At 60.7% G+C, this 18,894-nt stretch overlaps 1 protein-coding gene across 2 annotated transcripts; it reads right to left on the reverse strand.

Annotated features, from left to right (window-relative positions):
- Nucleotides 1-19: 19 nt before the first annotated feature.
- EPHA1 (EPH receptor A1) lies at nucleotides 20-11,285 on the reverse strand. Of its 2 annotated transcripts, XM_029077916.2 has the most exons (19): nucleotides 11,186-11,285; nucleotides 9,744-9,811; nucleotides 8,254-8,538; nucleotides 7,659-8,049; nucleotides 7,330-7,485; nucleotides 7,061-7,102; nucleotides 6,761-6,850; nucleotides 6,423-6,553; nucleotides 5,859-6,012; nucleotides 5,498-5,594; nucleotides 4,950-5,008; nucleotides 3,611-3,736; nucleotides 3,292-3,477; nucleotides 2,867-2,928; nucleotides 2,535-2,744; nucleotides 1,353-1,502; nucleotides 877-1,070; nucleotides 550-705; nucleotides 20-452 (listed from the first exon to the last, which is right to left on the reverse strand). In XM_029077916.2, exons 1-19 carry the CDS (start codon nucleotides 11,268-11,270, stop codon nucleotides 374-376), a joined length of 2,721 nt encoding a protein of 906 aa, XP_028933749.1. In that variant the 5' UTR covers nucleotides 11,271-11,285; the 3' UTR covers nucleotides 20-373. The 2 variants fall into 2 exon arrangements, with proteins under 2 accessions (XP_028933749.1, XP_028933748.1); XM_029077915.2 differs by having other exon boundaries at nucleotides 6,761-7,102.
- Nucleotides 11,286-18,894: the final 7,609 nt, after the last annotated feature.

An 18,894-nucleotide genomic window follows, 5' to 3' on the forward strand; every position in this document is an offset into this window, starting at 1 on the left:
ACACTTACCCAGGCGGTTGGTGGGTTTGGGGCACACAGTGTCCAATCTCACATTTATTTACAAAATATTTACAGCCCGCCCCGGCCGCTCCCTCCCCTGAGACGCAGACGGAACCTCGGGGAGCGGCAAATACCAGGGGCAGGAGGAAGCCAGGCCCCCAAACTTTCCCCAAAGCACCAGGGGGGCAGAAATGGCTCCAGGGGGCCCCTTCCAGAGGAAAGAGGTCCTGTGGTTTGTGTCACCCTGGCTTCAGCCCAGCTGCCTTCAGGGAAGGCACAGGGGTAGGGGCGAAGGTGCCCGGAGCTCGGTCTGGGCCCACAGGGCTACCTCCAGTCTGTCCGGCTGTGGGTCTGTCCACCTGTTGCTCCATCCTTCAGTCCTTGAAGCCCTGAATGCTGCAGAGAATCCGTTTCTGGTGCCCAGGCAGCGTCACCCCCATCTGGTTCAGGTCCCTTCCGGGGAGGCGGTGAAAAAGACGGGTTAGAGGTGCACGTGTGAACAGACTTCTGAACCCAGGGTGCCCGGGCCCCAGCCCCTCCAAGTTCTTACTCAGCGGTCAGCTCCAGGACCGACTCCATAGTGTCCAGCCCGGCCGAACGGAAGTGCAAGATGTAACGCTTCATGCGGATGGACTCGAGCCACTCGGGGACACTGCGGTAGGGTATCCCGTCCGAGCCGCTCACGCTGGGCAGGCGCAGGGTCACCCTGTGGCGGCAAGTGGGGCGGGTGGGCACCGGTCTGGCTGGTGGGGCCCCGCCCGGCCCGCGAAGCCGATGGGAGAGGCAGAGCTCGTGCGGACTCCACGTCGAGCAGAGCCGCCCACTGACGAGGGACAGGGTTCCCTTGGGGTTCTCCCCTGCACCCCCGGCAGGTTACCTGGGGTCGAAGTCTGCCACAGTGCGCAGGGCATGGGGGCTGGCAAGCAGCTGTTCCAGCTGGGCTTGGATTTGGCGGAAGCGGGGCCTGCGGGCTCGCTCGTGGGCCCAGCAGCTCTTCATGAGCTCGTAGAGCGGGGCCGGGCAGTCCACGGGAGGGGGCAAGCGGTACCCGTCTTCGATGCTCTTCATCACCTTGGGAGAGGAGGTGGGGAGATGGAGCCCGGGAGACAGAGGGAGCCGGAACCCAGGAGAGAGAGGGGATGGGACTTGGGAAGAGAGGTGGAGATGGAACCACTGACAGGGGAGGGAAATTGGAGCCCAAAAGATGGAGCCTGGGAGAGTTGTGGATGGAGTCGGGCGGGATTGGAGGTCTCCTGGACTCTCCAGACTGATGAGGTTTGGGGAGAGGGGAGCTGAGCAGCCCTTGGGGGAGGGGGAAGTAGCTGTGTAGGGGACCCAAGGGGAGGCTCTGACCTCCTGGTTGGTCATGTCACCATAGGGTTTGTCCCCGAAGCTCAGCACCTCCCACATCACCACCCCAAAGCTCCAGACGTCGCTGGCCGCAGTGAAGATGCGGTGAGCGATGGCTTCGGGTGCCGTCCAGCGGATCGGGATCTTCCCACCCTGCGTCGGGGGGGGGGAGGAGAGAGGACAAGTTGCCAGCCACCGCCAGCTCCAGGAGCCAGGACAGCTGGGTGTTCCTCCTACCCCATAACCCCGGCCCCTGTGTCTCTGTGCCAGGCAGTCAGGAAGGAATTCACTGGGCTGGACAGGAGCTGCTCGCTATGACCCCCTCAGGGCCTAAGGCTGGGAAGACTGACATCTCCCTGAAGGGCTGGACCACTGTCTGGGACCCCAGACCTAGTGGAGGCCCTTTCAGGAGGTTGATGGGGTCCTAGGTGACCTTCTTGGAGGTGGGGTTGCTGTGGCCCCTCACCCCTCCAAGAAAATCATACAAGACAACTGTGCTGGGCCAAGGCCAGGGTGCTCACTGCCCAGGGGTGCCCAACCCCAGGACAAAACCAATACAGTAGTGCTGTTCCCCTGCTTTTGTTTGGTGGGGTGTTCTCTGGAACTCACTCTCCCAAACAGGTGGCACTTGTTTTGCCTGCTGCCAGTGAAAGACCGTGAAAAACGCCACTGGCGATGAACGTGGAAAAAGGAGTCGTGTCTCAGAGTGGGTGGTGGGATATAAGGTGCTCTGTGCCCCTTCTCCCCCTGGCCTTGAGGTTGTGGTCTAGGAGAGAGACTAGTGTAGCCTCCCCACCATCCCCATCCCCCAGGATTAGGACCCCCTATCTCTCTTCAACTCTCACCTTGGGGCTCAGATTCATCGTTAGGCCCAAATCTCACTGATCTCTGAGGCTCCGCATTGCAGCGAGGAAAATGGCTCTCGGGTCTAGGATTCTACCACCAAGCTCGCTGGGGGTTCACCCGTGATCATTTCCTTGGCCGTCAGTTTGAGGCCCCATGAGAGCTCAGTCCACAGGAAATGGTAAACTGAAAACCTCAGGATTAATTGCTCAAGGCAGCGCTTTTACCGGAGAGAAAGTTTTAAGAGTCTCCACCCTCTGATCTGGGCCTCCCAGAGGCCTCGACCCCTGACCTCTGATCCCGGGTCTCAGAGCCGACTGGCTCCGGAGCCCAACCACTGACCTGGGTCTCATAGGTGCCCTCAGTGTCATTCTCCAGCAGGCGGCTCAAACCGAAGTCAGACACTTTGCAGCGGAGGCCGCGGCTCACCAGGATGTTGCGGGCAGCTAGGTCGCGGTGGACGTAGCCGCGGTCATTCAGGTAGCTCATACCCGAGGCGATGCCTTGGAGCATGGACACCAGCTGCCCTGCGCCCAGCTGCTCCTCATGGGCCTGTGGTGCAGGCGCAGGGGGAAGGGAGTGGTAAGGGGCAGGGCAGACCTCGCTGTTTCCCCCCAAGTCTACCTCTCCTGGCCCCCCGCCCCTCCCACCCCTCCCATTTCCTGGCTCCTTACCCTCAGGAAGGCATCCAGGGCCCCGTTCTCCATGAATTCCGTGACGATCATCATAGGTTTCCCTGGACCGAGGGGGGGAATGTCACCTGCTGTTCCTCCCTCTCCCCAACTCCTGCCACTGCTCCCTCACAGACCTTTCTACAGCCCCAGAGACGCCCCCCCCCAGAGACCCCACAGATGGACACCGCCCTACACACAACCAGAGACCCTTCACACGGACCGAGACCCCTCCCCACACATCCACAGAGACCTCTCTACAGACTCTCCCACACAGACCCAGAGACCCTCTCACACACCCACAGAGAGCGCCTTCCTCCCTGGAGACACCTCCAAGAGTCCCTTGTTTCCATCGCTAACCGTGCCCCCTGTCACCGGCCCCATCTCCGGTACCCCACCCGCTCCGTCCCTGCGCCCGGGTCCCGTACTTTTGGTGACGACCCCCTCCAGGCGCACGATATGGCGATGGCTGAACTGTCCCATGATGGTGGCTTCACGGAGGAAGTTCCACCATTGACCGTCGGGGGACGAGGCCTTCAGGGTCTTGATGGCCACAGCGACGCGGTCCTGCCCGGGGACTCGTAGTGACCCCCGGAACACCTCCCCAAACTCTCCTGCCAGTGGGATGGGAGGGGAGAAGGCAGAGACATAGGATCAACCCCTCTGTGCCCCACCCACAAGGTCCCCCTGCCCCCCCCCCACCCAACTCCGAGAAAGAGGCCCTACAGGCCCGGGTCCGGCTCTCACCCTCCCCAATGACCATGTCGATGGTCAGCCAGGCTGGCTCTAGCTCCCGGGTGGAGTCCAAGGCACCCTGCACTGGATCTTCATAGGCTTGCAGGTCCACGTAGGGCTTCAGCCATACCTTCTCCTCTGGGGGTGGAGACAGAGAGAGGGGGCTGCCATCAGCCTCTCGGACACCAGCGAGCAAATTCCCAAGGTGGCTCCTCCCCCAGTAGGCCCTCCGGCGCCCCCTCCTCTCAGCCCAGCCCCCTCCCGCACCCCTTCCCACCTTCCTTTCTCTCTGTGGCCACCACAACTGGGAAAGGGGGAGCCCCCAAACCTGTCCCACTCTCCTACTTGCTTTTGCCCAGTTCCCCTTCTCCACTTTGATTTCCAATGCTTCCCAGGATCAGTCCCCAACCTGCTTTCTCCCATCTCCCCTAACCCCGCCCTTCCAATATCTTTCATATCCCTCCCTCTACTCAACCCCTGCCCCCCTCACACCCTACCACCCAGTGAGCCAATTTCCTAATCTCTGACGTCTCTCATCACTCCCCTGACCCCCGAATTCCTGCCTCCCTGCAGAGGCTGTGCTGTGCTCCCAGCAGCTGGAGGGTCATTAGAATCTGCTCCCCTCCAGAGGCCAGACGTCCAGACACAATGAACTGCCTGGGAAAAGGTCCATCTGCTGGGGCTGGAGCCGCCCCGCTGCTTCCCCTGACACCCCCCACGCCACCCCAAGACTGAAGCCTGGCCCCCTCATCCCCATCACCTGAAGGCTGGCCTGTCCCACTCCCAGCCCGAAGCCTGCTTCACCGCCCTCCCCACCCTCCCACCCCCAGGTTCTCCCAAAGTCCCCTGACTGGGGTTGGGGGAACTCGAATTGGACAGGATTCTCAAATTGGACAGGATTATCTGAGACACCTCAGGGCTCTGGCCCAGGCTCTGGGGGGGCGTGGGGGAGAGGTGTGTTTAGGGGGGAGGCAATTGATGGCAGTTGGTGGGCTGCACTCCCTCCCCTTCCCTTTTGTCCGGCCTGAGATTTCCTAAAGTGTCCCTCCCTTCCGTCCCAGGCCGCTCCACGAAGCTCCTCCCTCAGGCTTCATCCCCAGGCCAGCTGTCAATGAGAATTACTGAGGGGCCAATGGACCAGCGGGGATATTAGCACAGAATTAATTAACAGAAGTTAATTAAGTGGCAAAATAGAGGCCCTGAGAATTCCCCAGCCCCATTCCCCTCTACCACACTGAGCCTCACAGAGACCGAGCAGCCGCAGCCCAAGGGAGTGACTTGCCAGGACCACCTGCCAGCTCCTGCGAGGTCCCTCGGTGCCCCCCTCCCACCCATCAAACCCATCACTCACCTCGCCCCCCTACAGGGGTGCACGTCTCTGGCTGGCCTTGAGATTGTGGCTGGGTTCTCCTGAGGGGGCACAGGGCGGGGGTTGGGGGGATTGGCTAGGCCCGACACCTCCTCCTCCTCCCAGATTCCCCTCGGGCCCCTCTCCCTCCCCAGGGGCACATCTCCCCTACTGAACTGGAGACTGCCTGCTGACGCCCCTCCCTCCTTCCCTCAGTTTCCCTTCCTTCTCCCCTCCCCTGGCTGCTCTGTCTCTGGCATGCGGTGGGTGGATCCTGCTCAGCCCTGGTGGATAATGGCAATTCGTTTCCCCTCTAAGATCCGGAAAGACGTGAGTTCCCCTCTGGGAGATCCCCGTCCTTCTTCTTCCTGCCGTTCTTATTCTCCCTATTTAGAGGGTAAGCCCCCCGAGGGGGTAGGGGCGGTCTTCCCTTCTGCGGTACTCCCCTGAGCGCTCTGCTAAGTGAGTGTTCCGCTGCTCAGTACTCTGGGGATAGCATTGATGATGACGGTGATGCGGGACAGAGAGGGTTGCCGGGATGGGGAGCCTACCTTCTGCAGAAGACGAAGAGGCCGAACACAAAGGCCAGTCCGAGCAGCAGGCCAAAAATGACGGCCACGATCTCGCCCCCAGACAGGCCCTCCGACTCTGAGGAGACATAGGCCGAGGCATGGAGGGACAGACAGCTGGGCTGGTCGGAGGCTCCCTGGGGAGCCACTGTTGGAGAGGGGCTCACCAGCAGGGAGGGCTCCGAGGAGCGAGGAGGGGCTCTCTGTCGGGGTCCGGGGGGTTTCACACAGTGGGATGACTGCCAAGAGCAAGGAGGGGCACGGTCGGGGGTCAGGGGGCTCACTGAGGGGGAGGGGGAAGGCTGCCAGGAGCGAAGAGGGGCACTCTGTCGGGGGGGCTCACCGAGGGGGCGGCTCGTGCGGAACTCGTGGTCGGGGGAGAAAGGTCCAGGCCCCAGGGGGGTAAGGGCCCGCACGCGCACCAGGTAGACCGTGTCCGGCTCCAGTTCCTTCAGCAGCACCCGCGGCTCCGACACGGTCTCGTGGCGCTCCTCGTCCTGGGCACCGTGGACGCGAGAGAGAGGGCAGGGGGCATCAGCCAGAGCCAAAGGAGCCGGAGTCTCGGGGAGTAATTCAGGAGGGCAGAAGGCAGGGTGGGGGCAGAAGGCAGGGCAGGAGCAGAGGGCAGGAAGTAGCAGGGACAAGGGAGTGTCTCAATTGAGAGGACAGAAGGCAGGGTGGGGGCAGAGGGCAGAGAGCAGAAAGGAATGATAAGAAGCCACGGAGCCAGAGAGTGGCAGGGAGAGGGATTCTGAGCCCGACAGACGGGCAACTCGGATCTCACGTAGGGATGTCGGGGCGAGAGGGCAGGGGGACTGGGTGGACAGGGAAGGGGAGGGGGGTCTCAAGGAGTGCTGGGGGCTGGGGGCGGGACCCCAGGGAGTGTAAGGAGCAGGGGCAGTTTTACCTGGTTCAGCACACGCAGCTCGTACCGGAGGGTCCCCGCCGGACTCCGCAGCAGCCGGGGGCCCGTCCAGCTCAGCTCCAGCTGCCGTGGCCCCTGCTTCACCAGCTCGAGGGACAGGCCCACCAGGGGCTCTGGGCAGGGTAGGGAGCGTCCATCTCAGACACCGGCCTCGGTGTCTTTTCTACCCGAAGCTCTCGCCTGTGGCCGTCCAGACTGAGCAACGATACCGGCTACCGGGCCGCTGGCTGGCTGGACGCCGACCGCCAGAGAGGCTGAGTTGAGGGGCTTCCCCCAGGGGCACGGCCCGTGACCCCTGCCCGCCCCTCGCCCCGACTCACCTGCATGCCCGACGCGGATGGAGAGCGAGGCGGCGCTGGCGGGGCCGGGGGTCTCGGGGGTGACCAGGCCGGAGACCCCGTTGTGGGCATCTACGCGGAAGCTGTAGTTGGTGTAGGGCTCGAGTCCCTCGACCCTCACCCTGGTCTCGCTGAGCCCAGAGGCCCCTGGGGAGAACCGGACGCCCCCCCCACAGGGCCCTTCCTCTGGGCCAGGGTAACGGGTGCAGGTGACGCTGTAGCTGATGTCTCGCCGGCCCCCGGTGTTCCCGGGGGGCTCCCAGTGTAGGGTTAGCTGCGTACCGACCAGGGAGGAGCTCAGATTGCGGGGGGCAGACGGGGGACCTACGGAGAAAAGGAGACGTCGGAGGGGCAGGGGGTACCTTTCGTTAAAGCCTAGGGGATTCCCGCTCCACAGCGCCCTCGGCCTCCCTTCCAGTCAGTCCATCGTATTTATCGAGCGCTTACTGTGTGCGGAGCACGGTACTAAGCGCTTGGGAGAGTACAGTATAACAGTAACAGACCCAGTCCCTGCCCACAACGAGCTTAGAGTCCACGCCCCCCCGACTCACGGGTGCAGGCCACCTCGGCATCTTCGGCCGGGGCTCGGTAGTAGCCGGTCACACAGCTGCAGAACGTGGCCGCCTCGGAGCTGGATGAGCTGCGGGGGGGACACTTGAGGCAGCGGCGGACATCGGAGTCTGGCCGGTAGAAGCCCCTCGGGCAGGCTGGGGGAGAGGGGCACATCAGTCCCGCTGAGAGGGACCCTGCGGGGCCGGGACGGGGCAGCAGAGAGGCTGCTCTGGGGCTTCAAGGGGGGGGACAAGGGATGGCCCGACTTTCCCTTCCCCAGGAGGTCCCACTCTCCCCCAGGATCCCCAGGCCTCTCGCCCAGTCTCACCGGTACATTCTCCCTCCTCATCCTGATAACCGGCGCCACAGTGGCACTCCCCCACGGGCACCAGCCACTCTCCGTCAGGGCTGCAGTACATGCGGGGGCCAGGGTCGAGGCTGGGGTGGGCGTGGGGCAGGCAAGTGCCCGAAACCTCAGTCAGACCCACGGGGCTGGGCAAGGTGTCGGGGAAGCGGGCCAGGCCCCGCTCGATCTCGGGGCAGCGTTGGTAGAACACACGCACGGACACCAGGGCCACGCAGGCGCCCGGGTTCTGGAAGGCCAGGTACAGACCGCGGTGGGTCAGGCGGCCCAGCAGGCAGCGTTCCACGTTCAGCCGCATGGCTCCTATCGCCAGGTCGCGCACCGTGAAGCTCTGGTCCGCGGCCACCGTGGTCACCTGGGGGCGGATCGGGAGTCACGGCTGGAGGGGGGAGGGAGGCGCGGGGCGGACGGGGGAGGCACGGGGTACGGGAGCATCTGACGGGGCGTGTGAGGGTGAGCGGCCGGGGCGACCAGCCTCCGAGGGGGAAGGGGAAGTGGGGGTCGGCGGGTTTCTTGGGGAGGGGAGGGGAGGTAGTCTGGTCAGCTGCACCCTAGCCACCTTTTGGAAGAGGGGCCGATGCAGCTGGATGCCGACGTCCTGATCGGACTCCATGAAGAAGAGGTTGAAGGTCTCCTTGCAGCCGAGCGGGCCGGACCCGGCTTCGGAGAAGCTCCTGCAGTCGCGCACGGTGAACCGCAGCTCGGCGAAGACGCGGGTCGGGACCTCCCCGCGGTAGATCCAGTTGGAGCGAAGCCAGTGGTCGGCCTCGCCGGTCCCCAGCACCGGGCAGTCCTGGTACATGTAGATGGGCGTCCCGTTCAGCATCTGCTGGACCTCGCTCCACTGGGGCCGGCGGGGAGAGGGGAAGACCGTTCAGAAGGACCTCCCAGTGCCGACGTAAACCCTCCCCTCACCCCGATCCCCCTCCTCCAACCCACTCGCGGGTCCCCCCGTCCAGTCCACTCCAGTCTCCCTGGCTCTTCCCTGACCTTTTCCAGCCTGTCCTCCCATCTCCGACACCGCCCCCACCCCGGCCACCAAAAATCCCCCGGGCCCAAACCCACCAGCCGCTGCTTCGCCATCTCTCCTCCATCCCCGCTAGCCTGTTGGACCCTGACTCTGCCCCTCCTAAGGGACCCAAGGCAAGGAGGGGACAGTGAGGAAGGGAGTCTGGGGGCCCCAGAGGGCTAGGAGGGAGGTTGGGAGGGGAGATACGAGGCGAGGGCTACGGGACCAGGCGAGCGGCACCGAGGGGCGATCCGCCGGTTTATGGGACGAGGTGCCCATTAGGGTTGGGTTCACCGGGGATTCCTATGCGGCCCCTCCTGGAGGTTACGTTATGGTTTGGTTTATTAACCCTAATTACAGGTGGCAGCGTGGGAGAATCAGGGCTGGGCGCCCGAGGCCCGCAGCTAGAATCCCGAGCCTGGAACCAGAACCAGGGCTGACATCCACATGGAGCTGGGGGTGCCCAAGCAGAGGCAGTGTCTGAGCACCCATTCCCCAGGGAGCGCACCGGGCAGCCCTCTGAAAGGGGCTCAGGCCGGCCTGTGTCGGGGCCATCTCCTGAGGGGCGGGGGCCGTCCCCGCTCACCGGCGACCGGCCCTGCAGTGCCCTGGCCGGCCCGGAGGAGGAAGGGGCCGGGCCGGACAGCAGGGGAAGGGGCCGGCTGGGGGACCCGAGGGGCGCCGCTCCCAGGGACCGCGTCACGGCCCCCGCCCCAGCTCCGCTCTAGGCCGTGACTCACTGCCCCCTGTCCCCATCCCACCCCCCCCAGCCCAGGAGACACTTCAAGTTTTTCCTGCTCTTTGCTCTCCTCCTCCTCCCTGTACCGCCTCCTCCCCGCCCCCCTCCCTGCTGACTTCCTCGCCCTAGTCCCCCCTGCACCCTCAGTCAACTCTGCCGCCAGCCACGATCACTCTCTACCTCCAGCCTCCGCCCCCTACCCCCCCGTCTCTGCCCCCTATCCGCTCCCCCTACGGTGATGGCGGGGAGGGGGTGTCCCGCGCCCGTCCCCGGCGAAACACATACATACATACACACTCACCCCGGTCTCGGGAGGGTCCAGGAGCCAGCCCAGTTCCCCCTGGGCCACGCTGGTGTCCAGGAGGGTGACTGTGGGGGCAAGGGTCAGTGGTCGGGAGGCATAGGGAGGGGAGACCCGTTGGAGGCACTGGGGATGGAAACCGGAGCTCCCCATCTGCACTCAGACCAGGGACCCCGAGCCGTCTCTTCTCATCTTTCAGCCCCATCCTCCCAGGATCCAGCCCAAGTCGGGACCCCCACCCCAAACCCCTTCGTCACAGCTCAGGGCTTCGTCGGTCCAGGAGATAGGGGTGCCACTTGAGGGCGAGAGGAGAAGGGGTGCGGGAGGAAGGGGGGGGCAGCCTGGCAGGGGGTGCGGGGGAGAAGGAATGAGGTCAGGCTGTGAGGCTGAGATAGGAGGCTGGCTGGCAGACTCAGGGAGGGGGTGGCCCGGGGTCACAGGGTGGGAGAAGCTGAGGAGGAGGGAGACCGGACCTCCCTTCGGAGGTGGGGAGAGCTGAGTGAAATTGGGGTGCAGCCCGGATGCCAGGGACCCGACTACTCTCCATCCCCCGTCTCAGGCCCGCCCCCGCCCCCCGCAACCCACACGGGTCCCTTCCCTACCGCCAGGCCACCCCGACTCCCCAAATCCTCCTTAAGATGCCAGGACCCTCCCCCGGCTACAGAGGGGCGGGGGAGTCCAGGGAGCCCTGGGCAGGTGCAAGAGGGAGTGAGGGGGACCGGGATGGAGGGGTGGCAGGATTTCGGGGGAGGGCAGGGCATATTACGGGGGAGGCGGAGGCCCCTACCAACCCCCTCCTTCTGCCACTCGGCCGGGCACCGGAGGAGGCAGAGGAGCCGGGAGGGGGTGTCACCGAACCCAGAGCAGCGCACGGTGTAGGGCCAAAGATCAACTCGGCGGGTCAACGTCCTGGGTCGGGTCCCCTCCCCCGCGGGGATCGATCCCTCGGACGGGTTCGGCGGGGGAAAGGACACACCAACCTTTTCACCCCCTTAGCCACCGGACAGGCGGACAGTGCGGGCTCCCGGGCGGGCCGCCCCCTTCCCCTCGCCAGGACGGGGGAGCCGGGGAGGTGGGGAGGGCGCGCATGGCGGGGCGGGGGAGGAGCCCCCAAAAGAGGGGCAGCTCGTGGCGGGGGGAGGGGGAGAGGGCTGCGGGGGTCTGGAGGACCCCCCCCCCCCCGAGGAGGGGAGGGGGCTTCTGGATAAGTGGGGGCAGAGGGGAGGGGCGCTCGAGGGAGGTAGGGAGCCCTGGGGTTCGGCGGGCGTCTTGGGGGCTGCCAGGGGAAAGGGGGGCTCCCCGAGGGCTGGAGGGGGAGGAGGAGGGGGTGGGGGACGTGGTCCGGGGCGAGGAAGGAAGGAAGGAAGGAAGGAAGGAAGGAAGGAAGGAAGGAAGGAAGGAAGGAAGGAAGGAAGGAAGGAAGGGGGGCGGTCCGTCCGTACCTTCCTTGGCGGGGACCCCCGGGGGCAGGGGGGCGCAGAGCAGCAAGAGCGCCAGCCCGAGCCCCGGGGGGCAGCGCCGCTCCATGGCGCCGGGGCCGGGAAGGGGAACCGGGGCCGGGAAAGGGCCGGGAGAGGGCCGGGGGCGGGGGGCGGGCGGGGGGCGGGGGCCGCCGCGGGGCGGGGCCTCGGCCCTCACCTGGATCACCTCCTTAAAGGGCCAGGGCCCCGGCCCCAAAGGGTGATGGGGAGGGTGGCGTTCGCTGGGTGCCGGCACTGTCCTAAGCGCTGGGGCCGATAGAGGCAGATCGGGTTGGACACGGTGCCCGGCCCGCATGGGGTACTGTTCTGTTACCGATTCGTACGCGCCAAGCGCTTAGTACAGTGCTCTGCACATAGCAAGCGCTCAATAAATACTATTGAATGAATTGAACGAATGGGGTTCGGCGACTCGAACGGAGCTCGGCACGGAGTAAAGCCTTAACAAACCCCATGGTCATCAGTCCCCATTTTACAGGCGAGGAAACTGAGGCACAGAGAAGTTAAGTGACTTTCCTAAGGTCACACAGCAGACAGGTGGCAGAGCCGGGATTAGAACGCACATCCTCTTATTCCCGGGCCCGTGCTCTGTCCGCTGCGCCGTGCTGCTTTAATGATAACGGTGATGGCATTTGTTAAGCGCTTACTGGGTGCCAAACACTGTTCTAAGCGCTGGCGTAGATGCAGTGTAAGTAGGTTGGCCCGCCTGGGGCTCACGGTCTAAAACCCCATTTTGCCGATGAGGTAACTGAAGCACAGAGAAGTTAAGTGGTTTGCCCGAGGTCACACGGCAGATACGTGGCGGAGACGGAATTAGAACCCACGTCCTCTGACTCCTAAGCCCGTGCTCTTTCCACTGAGCCACGCTGCTTCTTGAAGAAAGGAGGGAGACGGGAGCCGTGGAATTGATAATTATAGTGTTAATCTTAATCAAGATAGGGCAGCCCCAATTCTGATTGCGAATCCAAACCCTAACCCAACTCAACCCTGACACGCTCCCTTTGCTCTTCCCTCCAGCACTTATGTATATACGTAATAATAATGTTGGTATTTGTTAAGCGCTTACTATGTGCCGAGCACTGTTCTAAGCGCTGGGGTAGACACAGGGGAATCAGGTTGTCCCACATGGGGCTCACAGTCTTAATCCCCATTTTACAGATGAGGGAACTGACGCACAGAGAAGTTAAGTGACTTGCCCACAGTCACACAGCTGACAAGTGGCAGAGCTGGGATTCGAACTCATGAGCCCTGACTCCAAAGCCCGTGCTCTTTCCAATGAGCCACGCTGCTTCTCTATACGTATATAGATCTAGAATTATATTTATTTATATCGATGCCTGTTTACTTGTTTTGATATCTGTCTCCGTTCCCCCCACCCCAGACCGTGAACCCAGACTGTGGGAGGGGATTGCCTTTCTTTTTTTCGCGGTATTGTTTCCAAGCACTTAGTACAGTGCTCTGTGCACAGTAAGCTCTCAGTAAATACAATTGGACAAACACACTCCCAATCCTCACTCAAGCCTCCCCACGCCTAGCTCCAACTCAGTCCAATTTAACTACCTCAAATTTAGGTCAACCCGGCCTCACCCCCAAATAATCTCGACCGTAACTCAGACCCATATCACCTCTCACCCACTCTACCTCTAACCAACGAAAGCACCGTTTTAGCCAACTCTCACTTTATTCCTAATTCCAACTCAGCCCTAACCTAATGCTAGCCTGCCGCAAGGGTAACCCTAAACCTAACCCTGACCCAGCCCTAAAATGAACTCAAACTCTAACCACCCTAGATCAGTGCTATCTGTAGACTGTAAGATCCTTGTGGGCAGGGAACATTTCTCCCAAACGCTTAATACAGTACTTTGCACACAGTAAGTACTCAGTAAGTATGAGTGATTGATCCCAGGGCAAACTCCAAGGGGAGCTAGAGCCTAAGTGAAAACCTAATCCCCAGCCTAATCCAACCCTAACCCAGCCAGCATCAAATGCTAGAATTCATTTCAACCCAACCCTAACCCCAATGCAAATTTAACTTCAATCTTAACCCCACCCACTCTTCACACTAATCCGGACATCAACTCACATTCGACTAACACCCACAGCAGCCCCAGCCTCAGTTCCAAGTGGCTTCGGCTGGGAATCCTTCTCCCAGTTTGGCCCTGGTGAGAGTTCTGGTGCTCCATGGGGGCCTGTAGGAGCTTATCCTAAAAGTGTCCTGCTACCTCTATCTCTTTCCCTCCCCTTCCGGTCTCCCCTTGTCCTCTGCTGGCCCGCCGGGAGCCCCAGATATCAAAGATATTTATTGAGCAGGGTTCTAAGTACTCGGGAAAGCAAATACAATAGAACCGGTGGTCAGAGCTCACAAGTTTTCAGTCTTCCCGGCAAGTCCGCCGTGTTCTAGACCACAATGGGGATGGCTTTCCCGCTCCTTTCGGCCGAGAAGACCTCAGAGACGATCCCAAACCCACTCCGCCTTCGCTGCCCCAGCGACCCAGAGGAGATGTATCTGCACACAGTAAACACTCGATAAATACGACTGAATGAAGAAATAAGGACCTGAGAGAGTGTCAGTGGGTCCTCCCTGCCTATCGGGGACCTTCCACCTAGGCATGATGTAGAATGAGCTCCCTTTACCCCCATTTTTTCCCTCCTCCCGGTCCCTTTGCAAACGGGTGTTTCTTTCCAGCCGTGGGACCCGGCTTCAGGGAAGCAGGTGCTTAAAATACAAAATTCCGGATTTAAAGGAAACTGCTGAGGGGAAGACTGCGGGGCCGGTCCGGACACAACGGGGAGCACAGGAGTCCCGCGTCCCGCAAGGGGCTGGAGCCTTGGTCGGATGGAGAGTGGGCGCCCCCTGGTGGGCATCCTCAACCTCCCATGCCTCCTCCTGGAATCCAGCGCCCGGGCTCCTCTCGGGTGGAGCGGCGGGGCAACAACCGCCGAGGGGAAGGGCCCTGGAGTGGGGACCGGAAAGGATGGGAGGGTTGGGTTTCCCCCCCTTTTCCTCTACCAGCGAAACCGGGTCCCCCTTCTTCTTCTTCTTTTTCTTCTTCTTCTTCAAAGAGATACTAAAAAATCATAGCCTAGTGGAAGGAGTGAGGACCTGGGGTCTGCCCCTTGCCTGTCGGTTGACCTGGGACAAGTCACTTAACTTCTCTGCGCTTCAGTTACCTCATCCGTAAAATGGGGATTAAGATCGTGGGCCCATGTGGGACGGGGACTGCGTTCAAACCGATGATCCTGTATCTACCCTAGCGCTTAGTAGAGTGCCTAGAACTTTCATTCAGTCGGATCTACTGAGCACTTACCGTGTGTACAGCACTGTAGTGAGCACTTGGGAGAGTAAAATACAATAATAAACAGACACATTCCCTGCCCACAATGAGCGTACAGTCTAGAGGAGCTTACAGTCTAGAGCATAGTAAGCACTTAACGAATACCATTTAAAAGAAAATCTCTCTAAAGAGCCTTCTGAGAATTATGCCCCTTTACCCCTGTTCCCTAGCTCCACTGCTCCATTAACCCAGGAGCACTGTGGGTATCTTGGAGCTACTTGTCTGACCATTTGGGTCATATGCAGGTTTTATGGGGATAGGATCTGCCCCTTGTGTACATTTGCCTTTATCTGTGTTTGTGGCTGTGTGTCTGCTCTGGTTCCTCCCTTGAGACTGTCAGTTCCCCGAAGGCAGAGACTACTGGTTCTCGATCTGTTCTCGTGTCCCCCGGCTCCTAGCTCTGGGCCGGGCATAAGATGGGCACCCACACAAGCTGGAGATCCTGGCCGATTCTTAGAGGTCCACCCGGACCGGGCCGGGGCAGGGTGAAAGTTCTAGAGAAGGAGGATTAAGACTCTAAGACTCCTTGTCCCACCCAAGGAGAGGGCCAGAATGGACTGAGCTTCCAGAGTTGGTGTGGGGAGAAGTCCCTGTCCTCCCCGCCGCCTGGGACTGGCAGTCCCGGGGTCTCAACTTCCAGCAACTTCTCGTCCGTCGCTCCCTGGGACCTCCTCTGAGAAGGACTGGCTTCGAGGGCTTGGGTTCAGAGAAGGAAAATGGAGGGGCCGGTGGCAACGCCGGGTCTGGGTGGCACCGGGTTATGGCCGGTGGGTGGATCCCAGAAAGGCCCTCGTTGTCCTGGGCGGGTTCAGTCTCGGCTAGGGCGGGTCGGGCTGTGGTTATGGGGTGGCTGCAGCTGGCGCCTTGCTCAATACCCTTGCTGCCCTTCCCAGCCTTGTCTCCCAGCTCAGAGTCCAGGTGGAAACTGCCAAGAGAATGATATGGTGACTGTCTTCATCCTGGCAACAGGAAAGGGCCTGCTCTACCCAAGCCCCTTGGGTTCGGGTCCTCTCCTGGGGGCTCTGGCCCTCACCTGGGGGTCCTGGTGCTCCCCTGGGGGTGGGGGTCCTGGCTTTACTCTGTGGTTTCCTCTTGTGGGGGTTCTGGAATTCCCCTGGAGATCCTAGTGCTCCCCTTGATGATTTGCTCCCGAGGGCAGAGAATTTGGTGACCTTGTCTGGTTCAGGACACACAGAGCTGGGACAGTTCTGGGCTATCTGGCACCACAGGAGGGTGTTCTGGCCACTCTTATGGGCCCAGGGGAGCTGGAAGTTCCTGAAACGAAATAGATCCTTGCCTGAGCCACAGCACAGGGACCTTTCCCCCCTGGGGTTCTTGGGCTGGGGTCCTCCCCTAACGCAGATGGGAGTAGAGTCCTTCCACTCCTCCGGGACCAGGCAGCTTCAACCCTCCTCCTCTGACTGAGCAAGCAGGGAACATATCTACCGACTTTGTTATATTGTGCTCTCCCAAGCGCTTAGTATAGTGCTCTGCACAAAGAAAGTGCTCAGTAAGTACAGTCGATTGATTGACTTTGGACTGGAGATAGGACCCCAGGGAGGGAAGGGGTGAGGTGACAATTCAGCTCAGTGTTCCTTCTCCCTTATTCAATAGACCAATCAGTCAGTGGTATTTCCTGAGCACCAGCTGGGTCCAGAACACTCTGCTAAGCACTGGGAGAATTCAAGTTAGTAGACATTAACTCCAGGCCACCTAAGCCATTCTCCTGCTCCTGCCTCACTCAGCCGAGGGAGACGGGGGCTTCTCCTTTGGTCATCAGCTCCTAAACCTCCCAACATTTCCTTCCAGGAATTTTCCTTTATATTTAACTGGCAATCCAGCAAGACGAGACTGGCTGAGGAGTTTAATCTGATGACCCTGGACCACTGTAACACTGAACCCTGCCCCAGGAGCCAAGGGAGGAAAGGTGGGAGGGAGGAGGGAGATGGTTCTCACGGCTGGGAGGGGCAGAGGGGTGGAGGGGCCGGCTGTCCTGGGCCGCACCCAAGTAGATTTCCTCTCCTAGGGTTGAAGCTGAGGTACCGGCTTCACAGCTGTCGCCTTTTCCTCCTCCTCCTCCTCCTCCTCCTCCTCCTCCTCCTCCTCCTCCTCCTCCTTCAGCTGCTGTTCCTCCTCCTCCACCACCTCCTTCTCCTCTTCCTCTTCCTTGACTTCTTCTTCCTCTATCACCACCTCCTCTTCCACCTCCTCCTCCTCTGTCTCCTCCTCCTTCTCCCCTGCCTCCTCCTCCTGTTCCTTCTCTTCCTCCTCCTCCTTTTCTTCCTAGGTTTCCTCCTCCTATCCATCTCCTCCTGTTCCTCCTCCTCCTACCCTAGCCTACCTCCTCCTCTTCCTCCTCTTCTTTTGTCTCCTCCTTCTATTCCTCGTCCTCCTGCTGCTTCTCCTCCTGTCTCCTCCTGCACCTACTCCTTCTCCTGTACTATACCAAACACTGTACTAAACACTAGGAGAGAACACACAATAAACAAAGTCCCTGCCTCAGAGGTTCACTTTCTCTGTATATATCAGTATAAATGGGAAGAAGGGATTGAAGTCAGACGTATCAGGAGTAATGAAACATTCAAACACAACATAGACAAATGCCCCAAATAAAAACAAAAACCCTCAGAGTGCTATAGGCCCTATTAATAATAATAATAATAATGTTGGTATTTGTTAAGCACTTACTATGTGCAGAGCACTGTTCTAAGCGCTGGGGTAGACACAGGGGAATCAGGTTGTCCCACGTGGGGCTCACAGTCTTAATCCCCATTTTACTGATGAGGTAACTGAGGCGCAGAGAAGTTAAGTGACTTGCCCAAGTCACACAGCTGACAAGTGGCAGACCGGGATTCGAACCCACGACCTCTGACTCCAAAGCCCGTGCTCTTTCCACTGAGCCACGCTGCTTGTCCCTTGACTCTTCCTCCTTCTTTTCCTCCTCCTCCCCCCCTTCCTCCTCTTCCTCCCCTTCCTCCTTCATTTCTGTGATGGGGCCCCTTGGGTGGCTGTCCATCTCTCACCCTCTCCAAAAACCAGAGTCACCGGATTCAGGGATTGATCGTTTCTCCTCCTCCCTCTGCTTCACCCACCTCCTGCCCTCGTGAGCCTGCGGAGAAATGGGGGAGGAGAACTGGGGGCACCAGTTCTCCCTGTTGCGGATCCAACCCGTCTCCCTTGCCTCTAGAAGCCTGCAAAGTCCCAGAGAATGAAGGGAGGGTGTTTCACTAAGGTGCCACCTCTCTCCGCCCGTCTTCTCCCCTCAGGCTCCCCACCTCACCTTCCTCCAGTACTCACCCCGACCAGATCCCGCCCAGATCCCGGGCTGTAGGGCTACATCTACCCTAGCGGGTCTGTCTGGCTCTCAGTCCCACCCTCCCATTCCCAGTTTGGGATAGCCATGCCAGCCAACCCCAGCCTGGCTCACAGGAGGCACCCCACTCCTGCCAGTCCTAAGCCTTGGAGTGAGGTTGGCCCTGGGCATTTTGTTCCCAAGGTTCCCAGTGCGGCTAACCCTCAGATGCCTACCCACTGTTCATTCATTCAGTCAGTTATATTTATTGGGCGCTTACTGTGTGCAGAGCACTCTACTAAGTGCTTGGAAGAGGACAATATAACAATAAACAGAAACATTCCCTGCCCACAATGCACATCCTGAGCGCCTGGCAGCCCGCTGGAGGCCCCCGTCTCGAGCCGGTTGGCCAGTACAGGCCCTGAGAAGTAGCCGGGGGAAGGAGCCACAGCTGCTTCGGGCTACCCTAGTATTCTGGGCCCTGACTTCCCTTCAATGTCTGAGGGGACCCTCTTAGCTCAGACATCTCAGTGTGAGTCAAGGGTGCCCCAACCCCCGCTGTCTACGCAACCTTGGATTCTTGTCTCATTCCTCCTGGCCTGCTGCCTCATTTCCCTCAGGCCTGCTGCCTCATTTCCTTCAGGCCCGCTGCTTCATTTCCTTCGGTCCCGTTGCCTCATTTCCCTTGGGCCCCTACCATATTTTCCTCAGACCCTGGCCCCATCCTAACTTAGTCAGTAATGTTCCACCTCTAGTGCTCCTCTCTCCAACCCCGCGGAGGTCCAGACTCCTTATCCGACTTCCCCAGGCCGGTGGTATTATTAGGCTGTCTCCACAGAGAATGACACCGCCAGCTGCTCCCACCCTCCCCCGCTCCTCCCCTGCCTTTTGGCAGGCATCTTCTTTGGGTCTCTCACCCCTGACAGTGGAGGATACTGGCTCCTAGACTTGGAGACACTAGAACCCAACGGGGCCACACAGGACGATCACATGTGAGACACACGCACATCTATGCACCGTCTAGAACCTCATAAATACTGTGTGAT

This window comes from Ornithorhynchus anatinus, chromosome 13 (assembly GCF_004115215.2).
Source record: "Ornithorhynchus anatinus isolate Pmale09 chromosome 13, mOrnAna1.pri.v4, whole genome shotgun sequence".
Taxonomy (NCBI): domain Eukaryota; kingdom Metazoa; phylum Chordata; class Mammalia; order Monotremata; family Ornithorhynchidae; genus Ornithorhynchus; species Ornithorhynchus anatinus.